The sequence below is a fragment of the Armigeres subalbatus genome, chromosome 2 (genome assembly GCF_024139115.2).
Source record: "Armigeres subalbatus isolate Guangzhou_Male chromosome 2, GZ_Asu_2, whole genome shotgun sequence".
NCBI classification, from domain to species: domain Eukaryota; kingdom Metazoa; phylum Arthropoda; class Insecta; order Diptera; family Culicidae; genus Armigeres; species Armigeres subalbatus.
Window position 1 is genome coordinate 205,420,978 of NC_085140.1, and position 17,469 is coordinate 205,438,446.

Sequence of the window (17,469 nt, forward strand, 5' to 3'; positions counted from 1 at the left end):
ATTTCTGGAAAATTTTCAGTGAAAAGCTTTTCTGCGGAAATTGCGAGGATTTTTTTTAAGGAATCTCTTAGTATTCTAATTTTTCCGATGATAATTTCAAAGAAATTCCATTAACAGTCCTGAATAAATGCCGTTGAAATTTCAAACAATTTCTAGTAGAAATAATGAAGATTTGTTTACGGACAATCCGAGGAATTTGCCGATCATGTCCAAAGAATTACTCGCGGAAATTCCGAAAATAATCTCGTGGAAATTTATGAGAGTTTCTCGGGGACTTTTGGGAAATGTCCAGCGGAAATTCCGACGAACTAATTCCGACGAACTCCTCTTGCTAGTTTCAAAAACCTTCAAAGAATTTGGAAATTCCAAATAATTTCCCGTGAAAATTCTAAAAAATAAGTTGAATAATTTGTAAAGAAGCTTCTGTGTAAACTTCAAAAAATTTCTCTTGGAATCTGCAAAGAATTTCAAGTAGAAATGCTGAAAAGTTTTCCAAAAGATTTTTTGAAATACTCAGAAGAACTTTCCTGCTCAACATAGAGAATTTCCTGAAGAAATTCGGAATAGTTTTACGTCGAAATGTAGACGATTATTCAGTGAAATTCATTTTTTTTCTGAACAAATTCAAAAGATGCTCCCGTTTGTCTTGCGAAAACTTTTAGAGAACACCTAGAAAATTTCAAACAAATTAACACAATAAAAAATTGCAACGTCGATCCACGCCGCCCAAGTCGCTGGCTACAAATTTTCGGACCCGCGCACATATCTGATTCCTTCTGTACTCCTCTACCCATAAGTCTACCTATATTCCCAAGTCCTGAATCAATCCAGAATACTTTACGTAATTCCGTTTGCGTTTACTTCGCACTGTGCTGTATTGATTTTTTTTTCAAGAAAAAATAAATTCAAAAGGTTTACGTAGTCTTTTGGTATATCCCCCGTCCCCCTTCGTAGACAAACGTAGGCTTTTTTAAACAACTCTTACCCCCTAATTAATCTACGTCAGCGGTTCTCAACCTGGGGTACATGTACCCCTGGGGGTACCTTCGCTGGCCCTAGGGGGTACCTCGGATAAAAATGCGTAATGGCGGACGTATTACAATTCCAATCAAAACTTTTGATAATTGTGTATTTTTAATTTCATAAATTTATATTGTACAGTCGCGATTCACTGGTTGGGCCACGACCTCGGCCCAACTAACGAATTCGTTTTTTTTAGTTGGGCCAGCTGACAGCCATTTGAACACGTGTATTTCGACTTGAACATCACAAATGATGTCCAGTGATACCCAATCCCGTTTTCTGTGTTTACGTTGAATTTTGACGTACGGTTGCTTTTTAGTTGGGCCATGGCCCAACCAGCGGAGGCCCAACTAAAAAGTGACCCAAGTATTAAAATCCCAACCAGCGAATCCCGACTGTACATTATATGCAATGCGTTCAATAAATCCCAATTGAATCCTGCCTTCCACAAATCAATCAGCACGGAACAAAAGATCAAACGAACAAAACGTCGAATGAACAAAATGATTTTTTTTTTTTCACTACAGCTCTTTTGCTTCGTTGCTCAGTAGCCTCCTTTCAAGAGGCTGAAAAGCCCCTTTCCAAGAGGCTCAGAAGGCTTCTTTCAAGAGGCTCGGAAGGCTCTTTTCAAAAGGTTCAAAATTCCCTTTCAAGGGGCTCAAAAGACTCCTTTCAAAAGGCTCAACAGCCTCCTTTCAAGAGGCTCAAAAGCCTCCTTTCACGAGGCTCAAAAGCCTCCTTTCACGAGGCTCAAAAGCCTCCCAAGAGGCTCAAAAGCCTCCTTCTCTAGAGGCTCGAAAGCCTTCTTTTAAGAGGCTGGAGGTCTCCTTTCAAGATCCTTTCAAGAGGCTCGGAAGCCTTCTTTCAAGAGGCTCGGAAACCTCCTTTCAAGATTCTTTCAAGAAGTTCGGAAGCCTCTTTTCAAGAGGCTCAGAAACCTCCTTTCAAGAGGCTCAGAAGCCTCCTTTCAAGAGGCTCAAAAACATCCTTTCAAGAGATTCAAAAGCCTCCTTCCAAGAGGCTCAGAAGCCTCCTTTCAAGAGGCTCGGAAGCCTTCTTTAAAGAGGCTCGGAAGTCTTCTCTCAAGAGTTTCGGAAGCCTCTTTTCAAGCAGCTCAAAAGCCTTCTTTTCTTTTCTAGAGGCTCAAAAGCCTCCTTTCAAGAGGCTCGGAAGCCTCCTTTCAAGATCCTTTCAAGAGGCTTGGAAGCCTCCTTTCAAGATCCATTCAAGAGGCTCGGAAGCCTTCTTTCAAAAGACTCAGATGCCTCCTTCTTTCAAGAGGCTTAGAAGCCTTTTTTCTGCTTAATGTCGTCTACAATGTGATATCCCAGATCATCTCCCGTCGTCTGTCACCATTAGTGAATGAGTTCGTGGGAAGTTATCAAGCCGGCTTCGTTGACGGCCGCTCGACAACGGATCAGATATTTACTGTGCGGCAAATCCTTCAAAAATGCCGTGAATACCATCATCTGTTCGTTGATTTCAAGGTGGCATACGACAGTATAGACCGCGTAGAGCTTTGGAAAATTATGGACGAGAACAGCTTCCCTGGGAAGCTTACCAGACTGATCAAAGCAACGGTGGATGGTGTGCAAAACTGTGTGAAGATTTCCTTTTGTGAGGCTCGAAAGCCTCTTTTCAAGATATTCGGAAGCCTCCTTTCAATTGGTTAGGTTGCCTCCTTTCAAGAAGCTCGTAAGCCTCCTTTTAAGAGGCTCGGGAGACTCCTTTCAAGAAGCTCGGAATTCTTTTTTTAAGAGGCTCAGAATTATTTTTTCAAGAGGCTCAGAAGTCTCCTTTCAATATGCAAAGGAAGCCTCCTTTTATGTGGCTCGAAAATCGTCTTCAAGAGGCTCGGAAGCCTATCTACAAGAGGCTCAGAAGCCTTTTATCAAGAGGCGCGGAAACCTACTTTAAAGGGATTCAAAAGCTGAAAGGAGCTTCCCTTCACAGGGCTTGGAAATATTTTTTCAAGGGGATTGGAAGCCTACTTTCGAGAGGGGGTACCTAAATTAATGCAAAAGTTCGAAGGGGTACCTATCAAGAAAAAGGTTGAGAACCGCTGATTTACGTGGTTTATGGACAGCCCCTACCTACCTTGAATATTAAAATAAAATTTGTCATACATTGCATCTACGTATTTATAGTTATGCAAATGTTCTAGCGAAAATATTTGAAGTAGGAATAAAAAAAATTGTGACCAAATATTGTCGGAACTTCACAAATATTTTTCGGCTTCATAGTTATCAGTCGATTGCTCCTAAATTTTCGTTGCATATCATCAGCTGACAGTTTGATCCTTGATTGTAATAGAAATACAAGCTGCCGAAATCAGATCCCCCACCTCTTCATCAATATTCCAGCACGTTTTTCCTTGAGCTATTTAGGTACCGTACAATTGAATTGCACTTCAAGGATAGTTGTTTTACGGAGCATCGTTACTGGATTGATAATTAAATTGATGGTGGGAAAAAAGCATTTCCCGAACGTGAGCCTCAATTAAGTTCGAATGGAAGTTTTCCTCTTTATCTGATGCTCACATATGCCAGAACGGAAAGTGAATGGTATACAAACACAAACCGTTCGATAATGGTGACGCGCGTTGAGGCAGAGTCCTTCCTGACCAACCCACATCGGGATATTGACGCATGTGGACCTACGTCCTTCAACGAAATGATGTGCATATCGAAAGTGAGTGTTCTCATATTCAACGCCCATCGAGATTAAATGCAGCTGATAAACGCCGGTATATGAACAGAGTAAAGGCAACCCAACACCGAAACCAGTTCAATTTAGTGTCAAGGAAGCGCATTTTCATTACAAGGGAAAAGGAACCTGAAGAGCTGGAAGGTAATTTGTCACAGGATTTGACCTACATTTTTGGACGAACGTTTCGATGAATCAGTTTGCAGCCTTCTCAGTTTAGCGTCCAGTTCCTTGGTGAACTCATTGGGCCTTCCACGATCGGTTCGCTTGATTGGGGCAGCAGCAGTATTTGTTGTGTTGTTGTTCTTATCACTTTTTGATATTTTATTGGCGGTGTTGTTGCGTATGATTTGTGCTTCCAAGTCGTGTATCAGCTTATAATCGGGGTGTAAATTAATTATATGCTGACCCTCGATGACTTCTCTGTTATGCAGCAAAGGGCGCACAATGGCATTCGGCTTTCCAATTCCTCTGAAGTGATCAGTCGGCACAATCGCAAACGTGGGACTCTCTTCCAATAGCTCTTCCTGCTGACGTGTTGAGTACGTTGGCATTTTCTTTTGTATGTTCCCTTCAGAACTAAACGATAAAGGTGCTGATATTCCAAGTTTGATGTTGATAACTTCTCTTCCTAGATCGATACCATTTTCTCCCGTAGACTCACGGCCATTCCACTAAAACCGTCTGAATTATTCATTTTCTGGCGCTCCTCCATAATACAGCATTCCACTATTAGACTGTCTAATAACACCGTTCACATTCCGTGTTGTAGATAGAGAGTATTGGAAATTTTCACTCAAGAAAGGATTCAATTAGCGTGGTCACCACAGCTCAACGTTACTTCAAGTATGCACACTCCACTAATAGGTAGAACGGAAAGGAAATAAAATAGCCACGCGTTGTATGTTCAAACGAACAAAAGTCACGGACATGGAAAACTCGTGGCAGTTGGGTATGAAAATCCGAATCGATATGGAGTCCACTAATGAGTAATAAAATAATATATAATTGGACACGAGGCGCAATCTATTTTTCATTGGTAGGAATCCTAATGGTGATTTGAAAATTTCCCATGATTGGAACTGATTTGAAAATTTCCCATGCTCTCTGCGGTACACTATTATTCCATAATTACACTTTTTCCAACCGACAATTGATTCACTAACTTCACTGACACGAACTGGAGAAAGAATGGACTTTCTTCGTCGACAGTCGACGTTTAAATGACCATGATATCATGCAACCTTTCGTTATGTGGTCAGTCCTTCTGCGGTGAAGGGAAATCGAGCTTTTCCACATTACCATCAACGCGCTAAGTACCTAACAAAAGCTCTTGGTCTTCGCGGTCGGCCGGCAGGACGCGTCCGGTCGGTCGTCGTCGCTCAGAGAAGGGCACCTGGAAAAGCACACCTGCTGGCTGACCAACGGCGTCCGTCTGCTGTTTGGTTTGTCGTCTTAGGTGTTTCTATAGCATTAGGTGGCACAGAGCGGCACTTTATTTGCATACAAGAGGCATGGCTAGCGTACAGTAGTTTCTCCAATGATGTGTCGTATTCTTGGTACAGATATGAGGTGAACCGGTCTAGGGCCGAAAACCTCGTTAATAAAGACAATAAAAAAATTGGTACAGATTATTAGTCTTTCTTTTGTATGGAATTACATATGCCTTATAAGATATTATAAACATTTGCACATTTTTTAACAGTCAGATTCGTAACCTTCAGCCTGTTTAAACTCGATAGATGCTGCCTATTGATAGTTGCAGCTACGGTTGGGCAAAGATAAATATTTTTAGTTCTCTATGAATCAACAGCTGGAAATTTTTATTCTGGATTTACCTGAACTGATATTATAGGGTAAAATGCAGCAAATTGAGACTGGAAACACGCATCTCGATATCGCATATTTTTGGGAAAAGTTGTGTCTGGCAAACGAGTGAAAAACTATGTGAGAATGCATTAATTTATAGCAACGGGCACATAGTTTTTCGTATGGTGAGTCCATAGTGGAAAGAATGTAACATAATGTACATAAGCTATGCTTGTCTTGATGGCAGCAAATATTTTCCAGATGTAAACGGCTAATTTGAAAGGCTTTTGTTGAACTAATGCGTGTATTCTTCGAAGTGTTGCGGCAACGAAAAAATTGACAAATTAAGATAAAGGGAGAACTTCTGGTACCGAACGCCCAATCGATTTAAATTAAAGCTCTTCAATCTTCCAGTTTACATTGACTGATACTAGGGTCATCATTCAGCTCATTTTAAACTTTTTAATACGATTTTTGATTACGGGTCTCTAGTTGCGTGCAAAGGCGTAGGATTGCCAATCCGGAGGTGGTGAATTCGATTCTTAATACGGTTCAGGATGTTTTCGGGTGGGAAATATTCTTGACTCTTTGGGCATAGTGTATCCATTGTACTTGCGACAAAAGATATATACTCATGCATTGGCGGGCTTGAAAAAGCTTTCAATTAATAACTGTGGAAATGCTAATAGAACACTAAGGTAAAAAGCAGGCCAAGATCCAGTTGGAATGTAGAGCCATAGAAGAAGAAGAATATGATTTTTGACTCCATTTCGCGGCCCTTAGTCTCTTAACCTAACTTCCCCGTAGTGTCGTGGTACGAGCACGGAAGATTGGGAATCCAACCCTGGTGGGAATTATGGAGAGAACGGAATTATCCGGAAAACGTAAATTCCAAGCGGTGGATCCCACCGTAAACATTTCATTCAATTACCACATCTCCTATAGGCCCTGCAAGCCAGTCTTTAAAAAATCATAAGCAACGAACAATCAACAAGAGAGTACGGACCGGAACCATCGGCGAAGACCACTGCAACGAAAAGGGACTAGCGATTGGAAACTCGGTTCGTGGAACTACAAATCTCTCAACTTCATCGGGAGCACACGTATACTCGCCGATGTGCTCAAGGACCGTGGATTCGGCATCGTAGCGCTTCAGGAGGTTTGTTGGAAGGGATCAATGGTGCGAACGTTTAGAGGTAATCATACCATCTACCAGAGCTGCGGCAACACACACGAGCTGGGAACAGCTTTCATAGTGATGGGCGATATGCAAAGGCGCGTGATCGGGTGGTGGCCGATCAATGAAAGAATGTGCTGGTTGAGGATCAAAGGCCGGTTCTTCAACTTCAGCATAATCAACGTCCATAGCCCACACTCCGGAAGCACTGATGATGATAAGGACGCATTCTACGCGCAGCTGGAACGTGAGTACGACAGCTGCCCAAGCCACGACGTCAAAATCATCATAGGAGATTTGAACGCTCAGGTTGGCCAAGAGGAGGAGTTTAGACCGACTATTGGAAAGTTCAGCGCTCACCGGCTGACGAACGAAAACGGTCTACGACTAATTGATTTCGCCGCCTCCAAGAATATGGCCATTCGCAGCACCTACTTCCAACACAGCCTTCCGTATCGGTACACCTGGGGATCACCACTGCAGACAGAATCACAAATCGACCACGTTCTGATTGATGGACGGCACTTCTCCGACATTATCGACGTCAGGGCGCTAACATCGACTCTGACCACTATCTGGTGATGGTTAAACTGCGCCCAAAACTATCCGTCATCAACAATGTTCGGTATCGACGACCGCCGCGGTACGACCTAGAGCGACTGAAGCAACCTGATGTCACCACTGCATACGCGCAGCATCTCGAGGCAGCGTTGCCGGAAGAGGGTGAGCTCGATGGGGCCCCTCTTGAGGATTGCTGGAATACAGTCAAAGCAGCCATTAACGACGCAGCGGAGAACAACGTCGGGTATATGGGTCGAAGTCGACGGAACGATTGGTTCGACGAAGAGTGCAGACAGATTCTGGAGGAGAAGGACGCAGCGCGGGCGGTCGCGCTGCAGCAAGGTACCCGGCAGAACGTGGAACGTTATAGACGGAAGCGGAGACAGCAGACCCGCCTTTTCAGGAGAAGAAACGCCGCCTGGAAGAAGCGGAGTGCGAGGAGATGGAACAGCTGTGCCGTTCTCAAGAAACACGCAAGTTCTACCAGAAGCTCAACGCATCCCGCAAAGGCTTCGTGCCGCGAGCCGAAATGTGCCGGGATAAGGATGGGAGCATCTTGACGGACGAACGTGTGGTGATCGAAAGGTGGAAGCAGCACTACGAGGAACATCTGAATGGCGCGGAGAGTACAGGCAGTGAAAGTCAAGGCAGCGGAGGAGATGACTACGTCAGTTCAACGGACGATGGAAGCCAACCAGCCCCCACCTTGAGGGAAGTTAAGGATGCCATACAACAGCTAAAGACCAATAAAGCAGCTGGTAAGGATGGTATCGGAGCTGAGCTCATCAAGATGGGCCCGGAAAAGCTGGCCACTTGCCTGCACAAACTGATAGTCAGAATCTGGGAAACCGAACAGCTACCGGAGGAGTGGAAGGAAGGGGTTATATGCCCCATCTACAAGAAAGGCGACAAGCTGGAGTGTGAGAACTTTCGAGCGATCACCATCCTTAATGCCGCCTACAAAGTTATATCCCAGATCATCTTCCGTCGTCTGTCACCATTAGTGAATGAGTTTGTGGGAAGTTATCAAGCCGGCTTCGTTGACGGCCGCTCGACAACGGACCAGATCTTTAGGGGAAACTGGACACACATGATCCCCGGGGACACATGATCCCCCCCTGATTTCTCGAAAACTAATCACATTTTTATACCAGTGATATGTGCAAACGAATCCGTTAGATAGATTATTGAATCTGAGTAACATTTGATATTAGTTACTTTATGTATATGGGTTTTACAGAGGTTTTATTATTTAAGCATACTCAATCCTTTTTTTCTTCAAAGGAGAAAAGTTTAATAACTTTGAATATGTCCAACCAAAACGTACCAATTTTTCACTGGACAAAGTTTTATTATTGTAGAATTGAATAAATTTATTCAAATAACTATTGCTTATTTTCCATTGAATAAAAAAACAAAACAAGATAAATACTCAACATGGACACACTTGATCCCCCACAGTTTGGGCACTCTTGATCCCGATATTGCATATATTAAGGCGTTTGTTGTATACCGTCGCATATTATTGTATTGTATGTAACTAATTGATCTGTTAAAACTATTTTCTAGTTAAAAAGTATAAATAAATTTTATTTCTCTTTAATTTTGTTAATCAGGCAATACACGCCGCAATTTGAATTTCTCAATAACCTTATTTCATTAACCAGAACAAAGTGTAGTTTAACATACTTAGTTTTGATTAGTTTTATTAAATGCATTTTACATTATTTTCAATGAGAAAGAGTGTGAATTAAGTTTTGAAAATATTCAACAAATCACAGGGCTTAAAATCAGTATTGTTCGATCTTTCGATTTTTTTCGATCTTTTCGATTATTTTTTTTCCGTTTGAACGAGGAGAAGTTTGCTTACAATCACCATTTATTTGTAAATCTTCTTAAAGAATTTTTAATAATCATTCAACATCTTTTGGTCAGTCGTTTAAGAGAAATCGCATTTGTGTAATAATAACACTCACTACAAAAATGATGATACGTGATAGTACCATATTGATGTATGAAGTCATCATCCATGGTATGATCACGGTTGTGGTATTGGTAGTAGTCTGGCGATCTCGATGTACCGTCGTCGGGGGAGGCAATGGGTCAAATAGGGGTGAGAATTGGTCACTGTTTCAGCTACTTAGAATGATTGTAAAATAGCTTGAATGCATCTGAGGGCAAGAAGATCAAAATATAAGAGACTTTTTTGAACCATTTAAAAGAATAATTAGATTCTAAAATTACAAAGATATATTTATGTATCGATCAACCATTTTTGGTATCAATCATAAAGAGAGATCCTCTTGGGAACATCATGGTTGTCGTGATATGACCACTGTCTTTTAGTGGAGTGAATGGTTTGCAGATAAATCATCATCACCATGTCAATTTTGTTTGCTATAGCAGACATTCTATATGTCACTATTACTCTATTCGAAAACTAAAATACTAGCCTTGCTTAATACCCACAATATTTAATTTTCGCACAACTGATATTACGGCAGACTATGAAGAATTATTAGGATTTGAGGCTAGACCAATTCAACATTTCATTAGACTTGGAAGAATCTAAACATGCTCAGCTCATAGATGGATCAATTTCCCCCTATATGGGGATCAAGTTTCACGCAAGTTTTGAAAATGCCAAATTTTCTATCTTCTGGCAGAATCGATTTTTTGGTAACTTTCATGGACAAATAATTGCTTCCAATGACGTTTTTGAATAGCTTATTAAATTCTTTATCAAGTCCATCAAGAAGCGTGCAATTCTGTGCTTGTTACATCGAGAAATATCCTAAACAAAAAGTGGGGATCATGTGTGTCCAGTTTCCCCTACTGTACGGCAAATCCTTCAAAAATGCCGTGAATACCAGGTCCCAACGCACCATCTGTTCGTTGATTTCAAGGTGGCATACGACAGTATAGACCGCGTAGAGCTATGGAAAATTATGGACGAGAACAGCTTCCCTGGGAAGCTTACCAGGCTGATCAAAGCAACGGTGGATGGTGTGCAAAACTGTGTGAAGATTTCGGGCGAACACTCCAGTTCGTTCGAATCGCGCCGGGGACTAGGACAAGGTGATGGACTTTCGTGCCTGTTGTTCAACATTGCGCTAGAATATGTCATGCGGAGAGCCGGGTGTAACAGCCGGGGTACGATTTTCAACAGATCCAGTCAATTTATTTGCTTCGCGGATGACATGGACATTGTCGGCCGAACATTTGCAAAGGTGGCAGAACTGTACACCCGCCTGAAACGTGAAGCAACAAAAGTTGGACTGGTGGTGAATGCGTCAAAGACAAAGTACATGCTTGTGGGCGGAACCGAGCGCGACAGGGCCCGCCTGGAAGCAGTGTTACGATAGACGGGGATACCTTCGAGGTGATCGAGGAATTCGTCTACCTCGGATCCTTGCTAACGGCTGACAACAACGTTAGTCGTGAAATACGAAGGCGCATCATCTGTGGAAGTCGGGCCTACTACGGGCTCCAGAAGAAACTGCGGTCGAAAAAGATTCGCCACCGCACCAAATGTGTCATGTACAAGACGCTTGTGAGACCGGTTGTCCTCTACGGACATGAAACATGGACAATGCTCGAGGAGGACTTGCAAGCCGTCGGAGTATTCGAGAGACGGGTGCTTAGGACCATCTTTGGCGGTGTGCAAGAAGACGGTGTGTGGCGGCGAAGAATGAACCATGAGCTCGCTCAACTCTACGGCGAACCCAGTATACAGAAGGTAGCTAAAGCCGGAAGGGTACGATGGGCAGGACATGTTGCAAGAATGCCGAACAGCAACCCTGCAAAGATGGTGTTCGCTTCCGATCCGGCAGGTACGAGACGGCGTGGAGCGCAGCGAGCGAGATGGGCAGACCAGGTGCAAAACGACTTGGCGAGCGTGGGGCGTATCCGAGGATGGAGAGATGCGGCCTCGAACCGTGTATTGTGGCGTCAAATTGTTGATTCAGTGTTGTCTGTTTAGATGTTAACTAAATAAATGAAATGAATATGGTTTGGACACAGACAAACAGACGTAACACTATAGAAAATACCATCGACCATGACTAACGACCAATTTGAATTTGATTGATTGAGCGTTTCACAACTAGAGGCGCAAGCGTCGGAATCCTTCGAGTTTGACATTTCACTCTAGCGCCTTCATGTTATATATCCAGTTTTAAAATCCAAAACAATGGTAATGGGTTTTATGATTTTTATATTTGTCACACTGTGGTATAATCCGGATCCGGATCGATTTTTATGTACGTGGTCAGATGATCGATCTCCCTTGATGTGAGTTGTTTTCAGTGTTGGTAAAATCATGCTCAAATCTCAAACATCGAAGCCTCATACGAAAGCTGACTCGCTTGCGATTCTGCAGGGAGGGCATCGCGCTTGAGTTTTTCACGCAGCGTTTGGCTCATTCGCCGAAAATAATTACGCTCCAAAAAGCGTCTAAGCCCAATCGAAGCGTATTTTTGTGTTTACGTATGGACTTATTATCAATTATCAATTCGATGAATTTAAAGAAGAAGAACACGTAGAAATCATGCAATGATGCAAAGCGTGAGTTGAATCATGAACGATTCTCTGGGGCATGATGCAGCCTATTTGTAGTTTTCTACTTTACGTTTCTACTGGAACGTCGTCTGTTTTCAACTATTTGTTATTCTCGTATACTAAGTATATGTAAAAACTATATGTTCGCTCCGAAAACAACTTTTTTTTTATAGAAAGCCTATTGAAAATTGGCCGAATCGGACTGTGGGGTCAAAAGTTATGGCCAAAATACTATTCTTATCATGCACGAGAAAGGCGCCATTACCGCTAGGTGGATATGCATTTCCGAAGACAATGGTGTATTTTTTATGTCTCAACCAATGTTTATCACAATAGCAGACGCGTCGTGCACTGAGTGCACAACTTACACTCCCGGCCAAAAGTTTGGGTTCACCCTCGAAAAATGAAGGCAAAAGTTTTTGGCCGTATTTTTGCCGTCTTACATCCGATTTCGGGTATTGTTAGCTCAGTACGTAGATTATGAGTAAATCTGGCATCGTAGGTGTTTGAAACGAACAATGTTTATTTTTTTATCTACTGAAATATTAGTTTAAGATACACATTTTCCTTAAATTTATGTTGTTAAAATTAGAAATACTAGAATAAGAGATCGGCGAAGACGCCATCTTGTTTCCAATCGAACCGTCAAAAGCGGTTCCATTTCGACTTGTTTACTTTTTGCATCCATAATAAGCAAGCAAAAAGTTCAAGTGCTGCCAGAATCATTGTCACGATTTCATGCATTTTCATACGTTGCCATTTCGACAGTTTTTCACTCAGCCGGTCTCTGGTTATAGGGTTGCTAGTTAAAATATGTTGATTTTTCTCGAAATTGAGCCCACAAAATTTCGAAATGAAAAGTGGAATGGAACCCTATTTTAATCATCTTTGAAAGGAAATTGATGAAAATTTCTGCGGAAAATTTTGTTTTATTTTTGAAAATCAAAAGGTTTACTCAAGTGCATGTCATGCATCGGTCAAAAGTTTGGGTTCACCCACTATATGGTGAACCCAGGGCCGGATTTAGCCGTAAGGGGGCCCCGGGGCCGACTGTATGTGGGGGCCCCAAAATGTACAAAAAAGGTTGGTTTTTGGTACATTTGGCCACGCCCCCCGGCCCCCCTGTAAATCCGGCCCTGGATGAACCGGTCAAAAGTTTGAGGTCACTCTCCTGATATGCGTTTTAATTCAATTTTATCCGAATATTGTCTGAAGTTATCTGCCGTTCTACGCATGCTTGTACCAAATTCAAAAAACGACAAATGAGAAAATGGCATTTGAAATTGAACTCTAATTTTCATTGCTGGCATATAACCATAATGCAATATAAGATTATTATATCACAGAACCGTTCAGAAGACTTAATTTTATTGAAATCATTCTTATTTTTCACTCACAAATAGAATTTGCGACAACGATCATGGAAATAGTTTGGCGGGACAGTTATGCCGAGAAATCGAGCACTTGTTTTATGGTTTCTACGCATATCAGCCCCGTTCAATGGATGATTTCGTGAATGACTACTGCGATTGACTTATGTCTCCACATGCTTTATCTATGGAAGTGAACTTGCCACCTGGTTGAACTGATTATGTCGCTTAGAATGAGTATTGTACAAACTGTCCCCATTAAACCAGTGCAACAGGCTAAGTATGCAAGATCTTAACAGAAAATGCTATTTCAATGTATGTTGCTCCATAAAATAACAGAGTCCGCCATAATGATGAATTTAATCACCGCGAGACAATTATGCGTAGAAATTAAGCAATGGGACAAATAGACTTGATGTTGTTTTCAATGATTTTCCTAACAAAATTCGAAATTTGTAAGAGTTTTCTTAAAGTGTACATCAAAATAGACTGCTTTATGGTGAAAAGTCAAAATCCACAAAAACTAACATGGGACAACTATGCGTAGAAGGGCAGTTATGTTCTTGACCTTTTGTTTGGAAACTTACTTTCTTAAATATGTATTGTGTCTGAATTGAAATTGTTTATTTAAATTGTTATATCAAGATTAACCTTACCAAAGTGCCCAAAAATTCACTTCTAGGAAGTTTGGGTCATATAAAATCATCAACATAAAATCATCAAATCATCACGTATTTTGTTCCCTCGGTCAGTATCGGTCTGTGTTTATCTTTTCGATATCTGTTATTTTGATCGATTTTTAACCGTGCAAATTTCGTCAATTCGCGTTCTGTTTGATAGCGTTCGATAGTAATCCGTGTTGTGCATCCCAGTAAGCCGGAGGATTTCGTGTAGCTAGTGAAAAAGCTGAGAAATCTGCCTGCGGAATAAATAATCGATTCTGTGGGATTGGTCCACTTACTGATCGCTGTTTGTACTCTAGCTGCACTTTGTTCGCAACCGTACATGTGATAAATTGCCGTGTTTGTGTGCATTTGTTTATTGCCGAATAACTCAGTTTATGTATACGCTGTTGTCTTGAAAGCATTATGTCTTACGTCTGCTGTTCATGTGCCGGTGAAATCGGTGATATTCAAATTGAGTGCCAAGGTTTTTGCAAGGCTATTTTTCATCCCCGATGCTGTGGAGTTAAGGCATATGCATTCGAGGAAGTGATGAAAAATCAGCAAGTGTTTTGGTTGTGTCCCTCCTGCTCAACCTTGATGAAGGAGATGCGCCTCCGCAACGCCGTCCGCTGCGCTTATGAAGTTGGACAAGGAGATGCACTAAACTCTCACAGCGACATAATGCAAAACCTGAAATCTGAAATCATGGTAGAGTTAAAAATAGAAATAAGAACCAATTTTGCCAAACTCATCAACTCTAGCTCGTGCACTCCGAAACCTTCTACACGTACTGGTGGCTATCCAATGTTGAGCAAAGGCCGAAGACTGTTTAGTACGGCCGGAGACAAAGTTACGAACAAACAACCAACAATGCTACTCGGAACTGGTAGTACGCCCTCTCCATCGTTCGCAATAGCCACTGTTCCAGCAGCCCAGCCTATGTTCTGGTTGTATCTATCACGAATCGCCAGAGACGTTACCGCCGAACAGGTGTGCGCCCTGGCAAAAAAACGCCTGGGAAGCGAGGACATACAAGTTGCCCGTCTTGTCGCCAAGGGACGAGACATAAGCACCTTATCATTCGTGTCATTCAAAGTTGGGATGAGTATGGAATTAAAATCTAAGGCACTGTCAACCTCCACTTGGCCGAAAGGTATTACCTACAGGGAGTTTAGTGACAACAGATCGGGCGTAAATTTTTGGCGCCCGGGACCCGAAGCCACAGCCGTCGATCCGCTGGATGTTTCCTCGGAAGAAATTATAGCTATGGAATAAGCAGTCATCTACCTCTCATCAGCCCTGCACCGGGACGCGAACTTGTCGCAAGCTTTAAGGAAGCCCCTATTCCTCTTACCGCAGTCGAGCCTATCCTGCCTGCGATCTTCAGCCGTTCCGGTTCAGGCCTGCCTTTTTCAATTTCTTCCAACGGGACACCGGGACGCATATCTGCCGCACGCCTCAAGGAAGCCCCTACTCCTCTCAGCTTAGTCGAGCCCCCGCTGCCAGCGACCAGCAGCCGTCCCGGTCCTTTGTCTGAGGTGGAAGATGGGGTCTTCCGAAATCCTACATCCGGCAAGTACAACCAGTTACCGGTATTTTCCGTACCTGAGAGTGTCTCGATTTCCAGTGCTTCCACTTCTGCCTCACGAGAGTTGAGTTCTCCTCAACCGCTTGTTTCCGATGTAAGGACTGCTGCCTCAGTATCTTCGAATATTTTGGTATACTACCAAAACGTCGGCGGAATCAATAGCTCTATTGCCGATTACCATCTGGCCTTGTGCGATGGCTGCTATGACGTGTACGCGTTTACCGAAACCTGGCTCAACGATAAGACCTCTACAAATCAACTGTTCGACGAGTCATACCCCGTTTATCGACAAGACAGGTCACTTTTCAATAGCAACAAACGCACTGGAGGAGGGGTTTTGATAGCTGTTCGCTCTAGTTTCAAATCCCGACTAATCAGTCCTCCTAACAATACATCTGTAGAGCAATTATGGATCGCCGTATCTACTGTTGATGGCACTCTCTATGTCTGTGTTGTTTACATCCCCCCCGACCGAATTAACGACGCAGTCCTGGTCGAAAGGCACCTTGATTCATTTAACTGGGTGGTTTCACAATTGGGACCAAGAGACAACCTTATTATCCTGGGTGATTTTAACCTGAGCTCGATCACTTGGCAGCGCCACACGTTGAGGTTTCTGTTTCTGGTCCTTTCAAGATCCTTGATTGGCCAGACGTCTCGTGGGCTACTCGACGCGTACAGCACAGCAGGATTGAAACAAATGAATGCAGTCGAAAATGAAAACGATCGAATACTTGACCTTTGCTTCGTTAGCGACGAACTGCGCGAGAGCTGTTCGATTATACAGGCTCCATCCCCGCTCGTTAAAATCGGTCGACATCATCCTCCCATACTGACACATCTTAAGATAAATCCGTACTGTCGCTTCTACGAGCCGTCTGAAAGCGTTTCGTACGACTTTAATAAGGCCAATTTCAACAGCATGAATGATTTTCTTGCACACGTTGACTGGGACGCTATTCTTCAAGACTCCGACGCCGATCTCGCTGCATCGACTGTGTCAAGTATATTACTGTACGCTATTGATCAGTTCGTTCCGCTGAAATCCGTATCCAAACCGGTTAAGCCAGCCTGGTCTAATGCTCACCTCAAAAACCTCAAAAGAGTGAAACGCGCGGCTCTCAGACAACATAGCAAGTATCGTTCTGATTCTACAAGAGCCAGTTATTTGAAGGCAAACTCTGACTATCAGCAACTCAATGACCACCTTTATAACGTCTTTCAAAATCGTCTACAAAGTCGACTCAAGACTAACCCTAAAAGTTTTTGGCGGCACGTCAACGACCAACGAAAGGAATCAGGACTGCCCTCTTCGATGACAGATGGTTTATGCGAAGCCGAAACTACCCACGACATGGTCAATTTGTTTCGTTCCCAATTCAGTAGTGTCTTTACAAATGAGCACCTCGACCCTCAGGCTGTAGCCAACGCTACCAGGAATATTCCCCGTTTTGAAGCCGCTGAGCAGCCGTTCTTCGTTACCGACGATAATGTAATAACAGCTAGTAAGGAATTGAAAACTTCAATTGGATGCGGCCCGGATGGTATTCCGTCTCTTATTGTGAAACGCTGCGCTGATACGCTTGCAAAGCCGTTAGCTGCAGTATTCAACCTCTCATTGACTACCGGATTATTTCCGAACTGCTGGAAATAATCATATTTATTCCCAGTTTTCAAAAAAGGATGCAAGAGGACTGTTTCAAATTACCGGGGAATAGCTGCGCTAAGCGCCATTTCTAAGCTGTTTGAGCTGATTATTCTCAAAGAATTGGTTCAAAAGTATGCACATTACATATCGAACGACCAACACGGGTTTATGCCTAAAAGATCGACGACTACTAACCTAACGTGTTTCACTTCCTTTGTAATTCGACAAATGGAGAGTGGCCATCAGGTGGATGCCATTTATACAGACCTTTCCGCAGCATTCGACAAGATGAATCATCAGATCGCCATTGCGAAATTTGACAAATTAGGCATTAATAACTCCATGCTCGGTTGGCTTCAATC

General features: G+C 42.8%; 1 protein-coding gene across 17 annotated transcripts in view; it reads right to left on the bottom strand.

Annotated features, from left to right (window-relative positions):
• Positions 1-17,469, bottom strand: part of LOC134211545 (radial spoke head protein 3 homolog B) — a 92,507-nt gene that overhangs the window by 46,930 nt on the left and 28,108 nt on the right. Inside the window, exons 1-2 of one of the 17 annotated variants that reach the window (XM_062688498.1) lie at positions 5,050-5,066; positions 3,900-4,466 (exon numbers count right to left, since the gene is read on the bottom strand). The exons of 10 other annotated variants lie outside the window; for them this stretch is intronic. In XM_062688498.1, coding sequence (XP_062544482.1) covers positions 3,900-4,283 — 384 coding nt within the window. In that variant the 5' untranslated portion in view covers positions 4,284-4,466; positions 5,050-5,066. Of the gene's footprint in view, positions 1-3,899; positions 4,838-4,864; positions 4,940-5,049; positions 5,067-17,469 lie in introns of those variants that run through there. 6 more of the 17 variants (XM_062688495.1, XM_062688496.1, XM_062688497.1 and 3 more) reach the window with 6 other exon arrangements.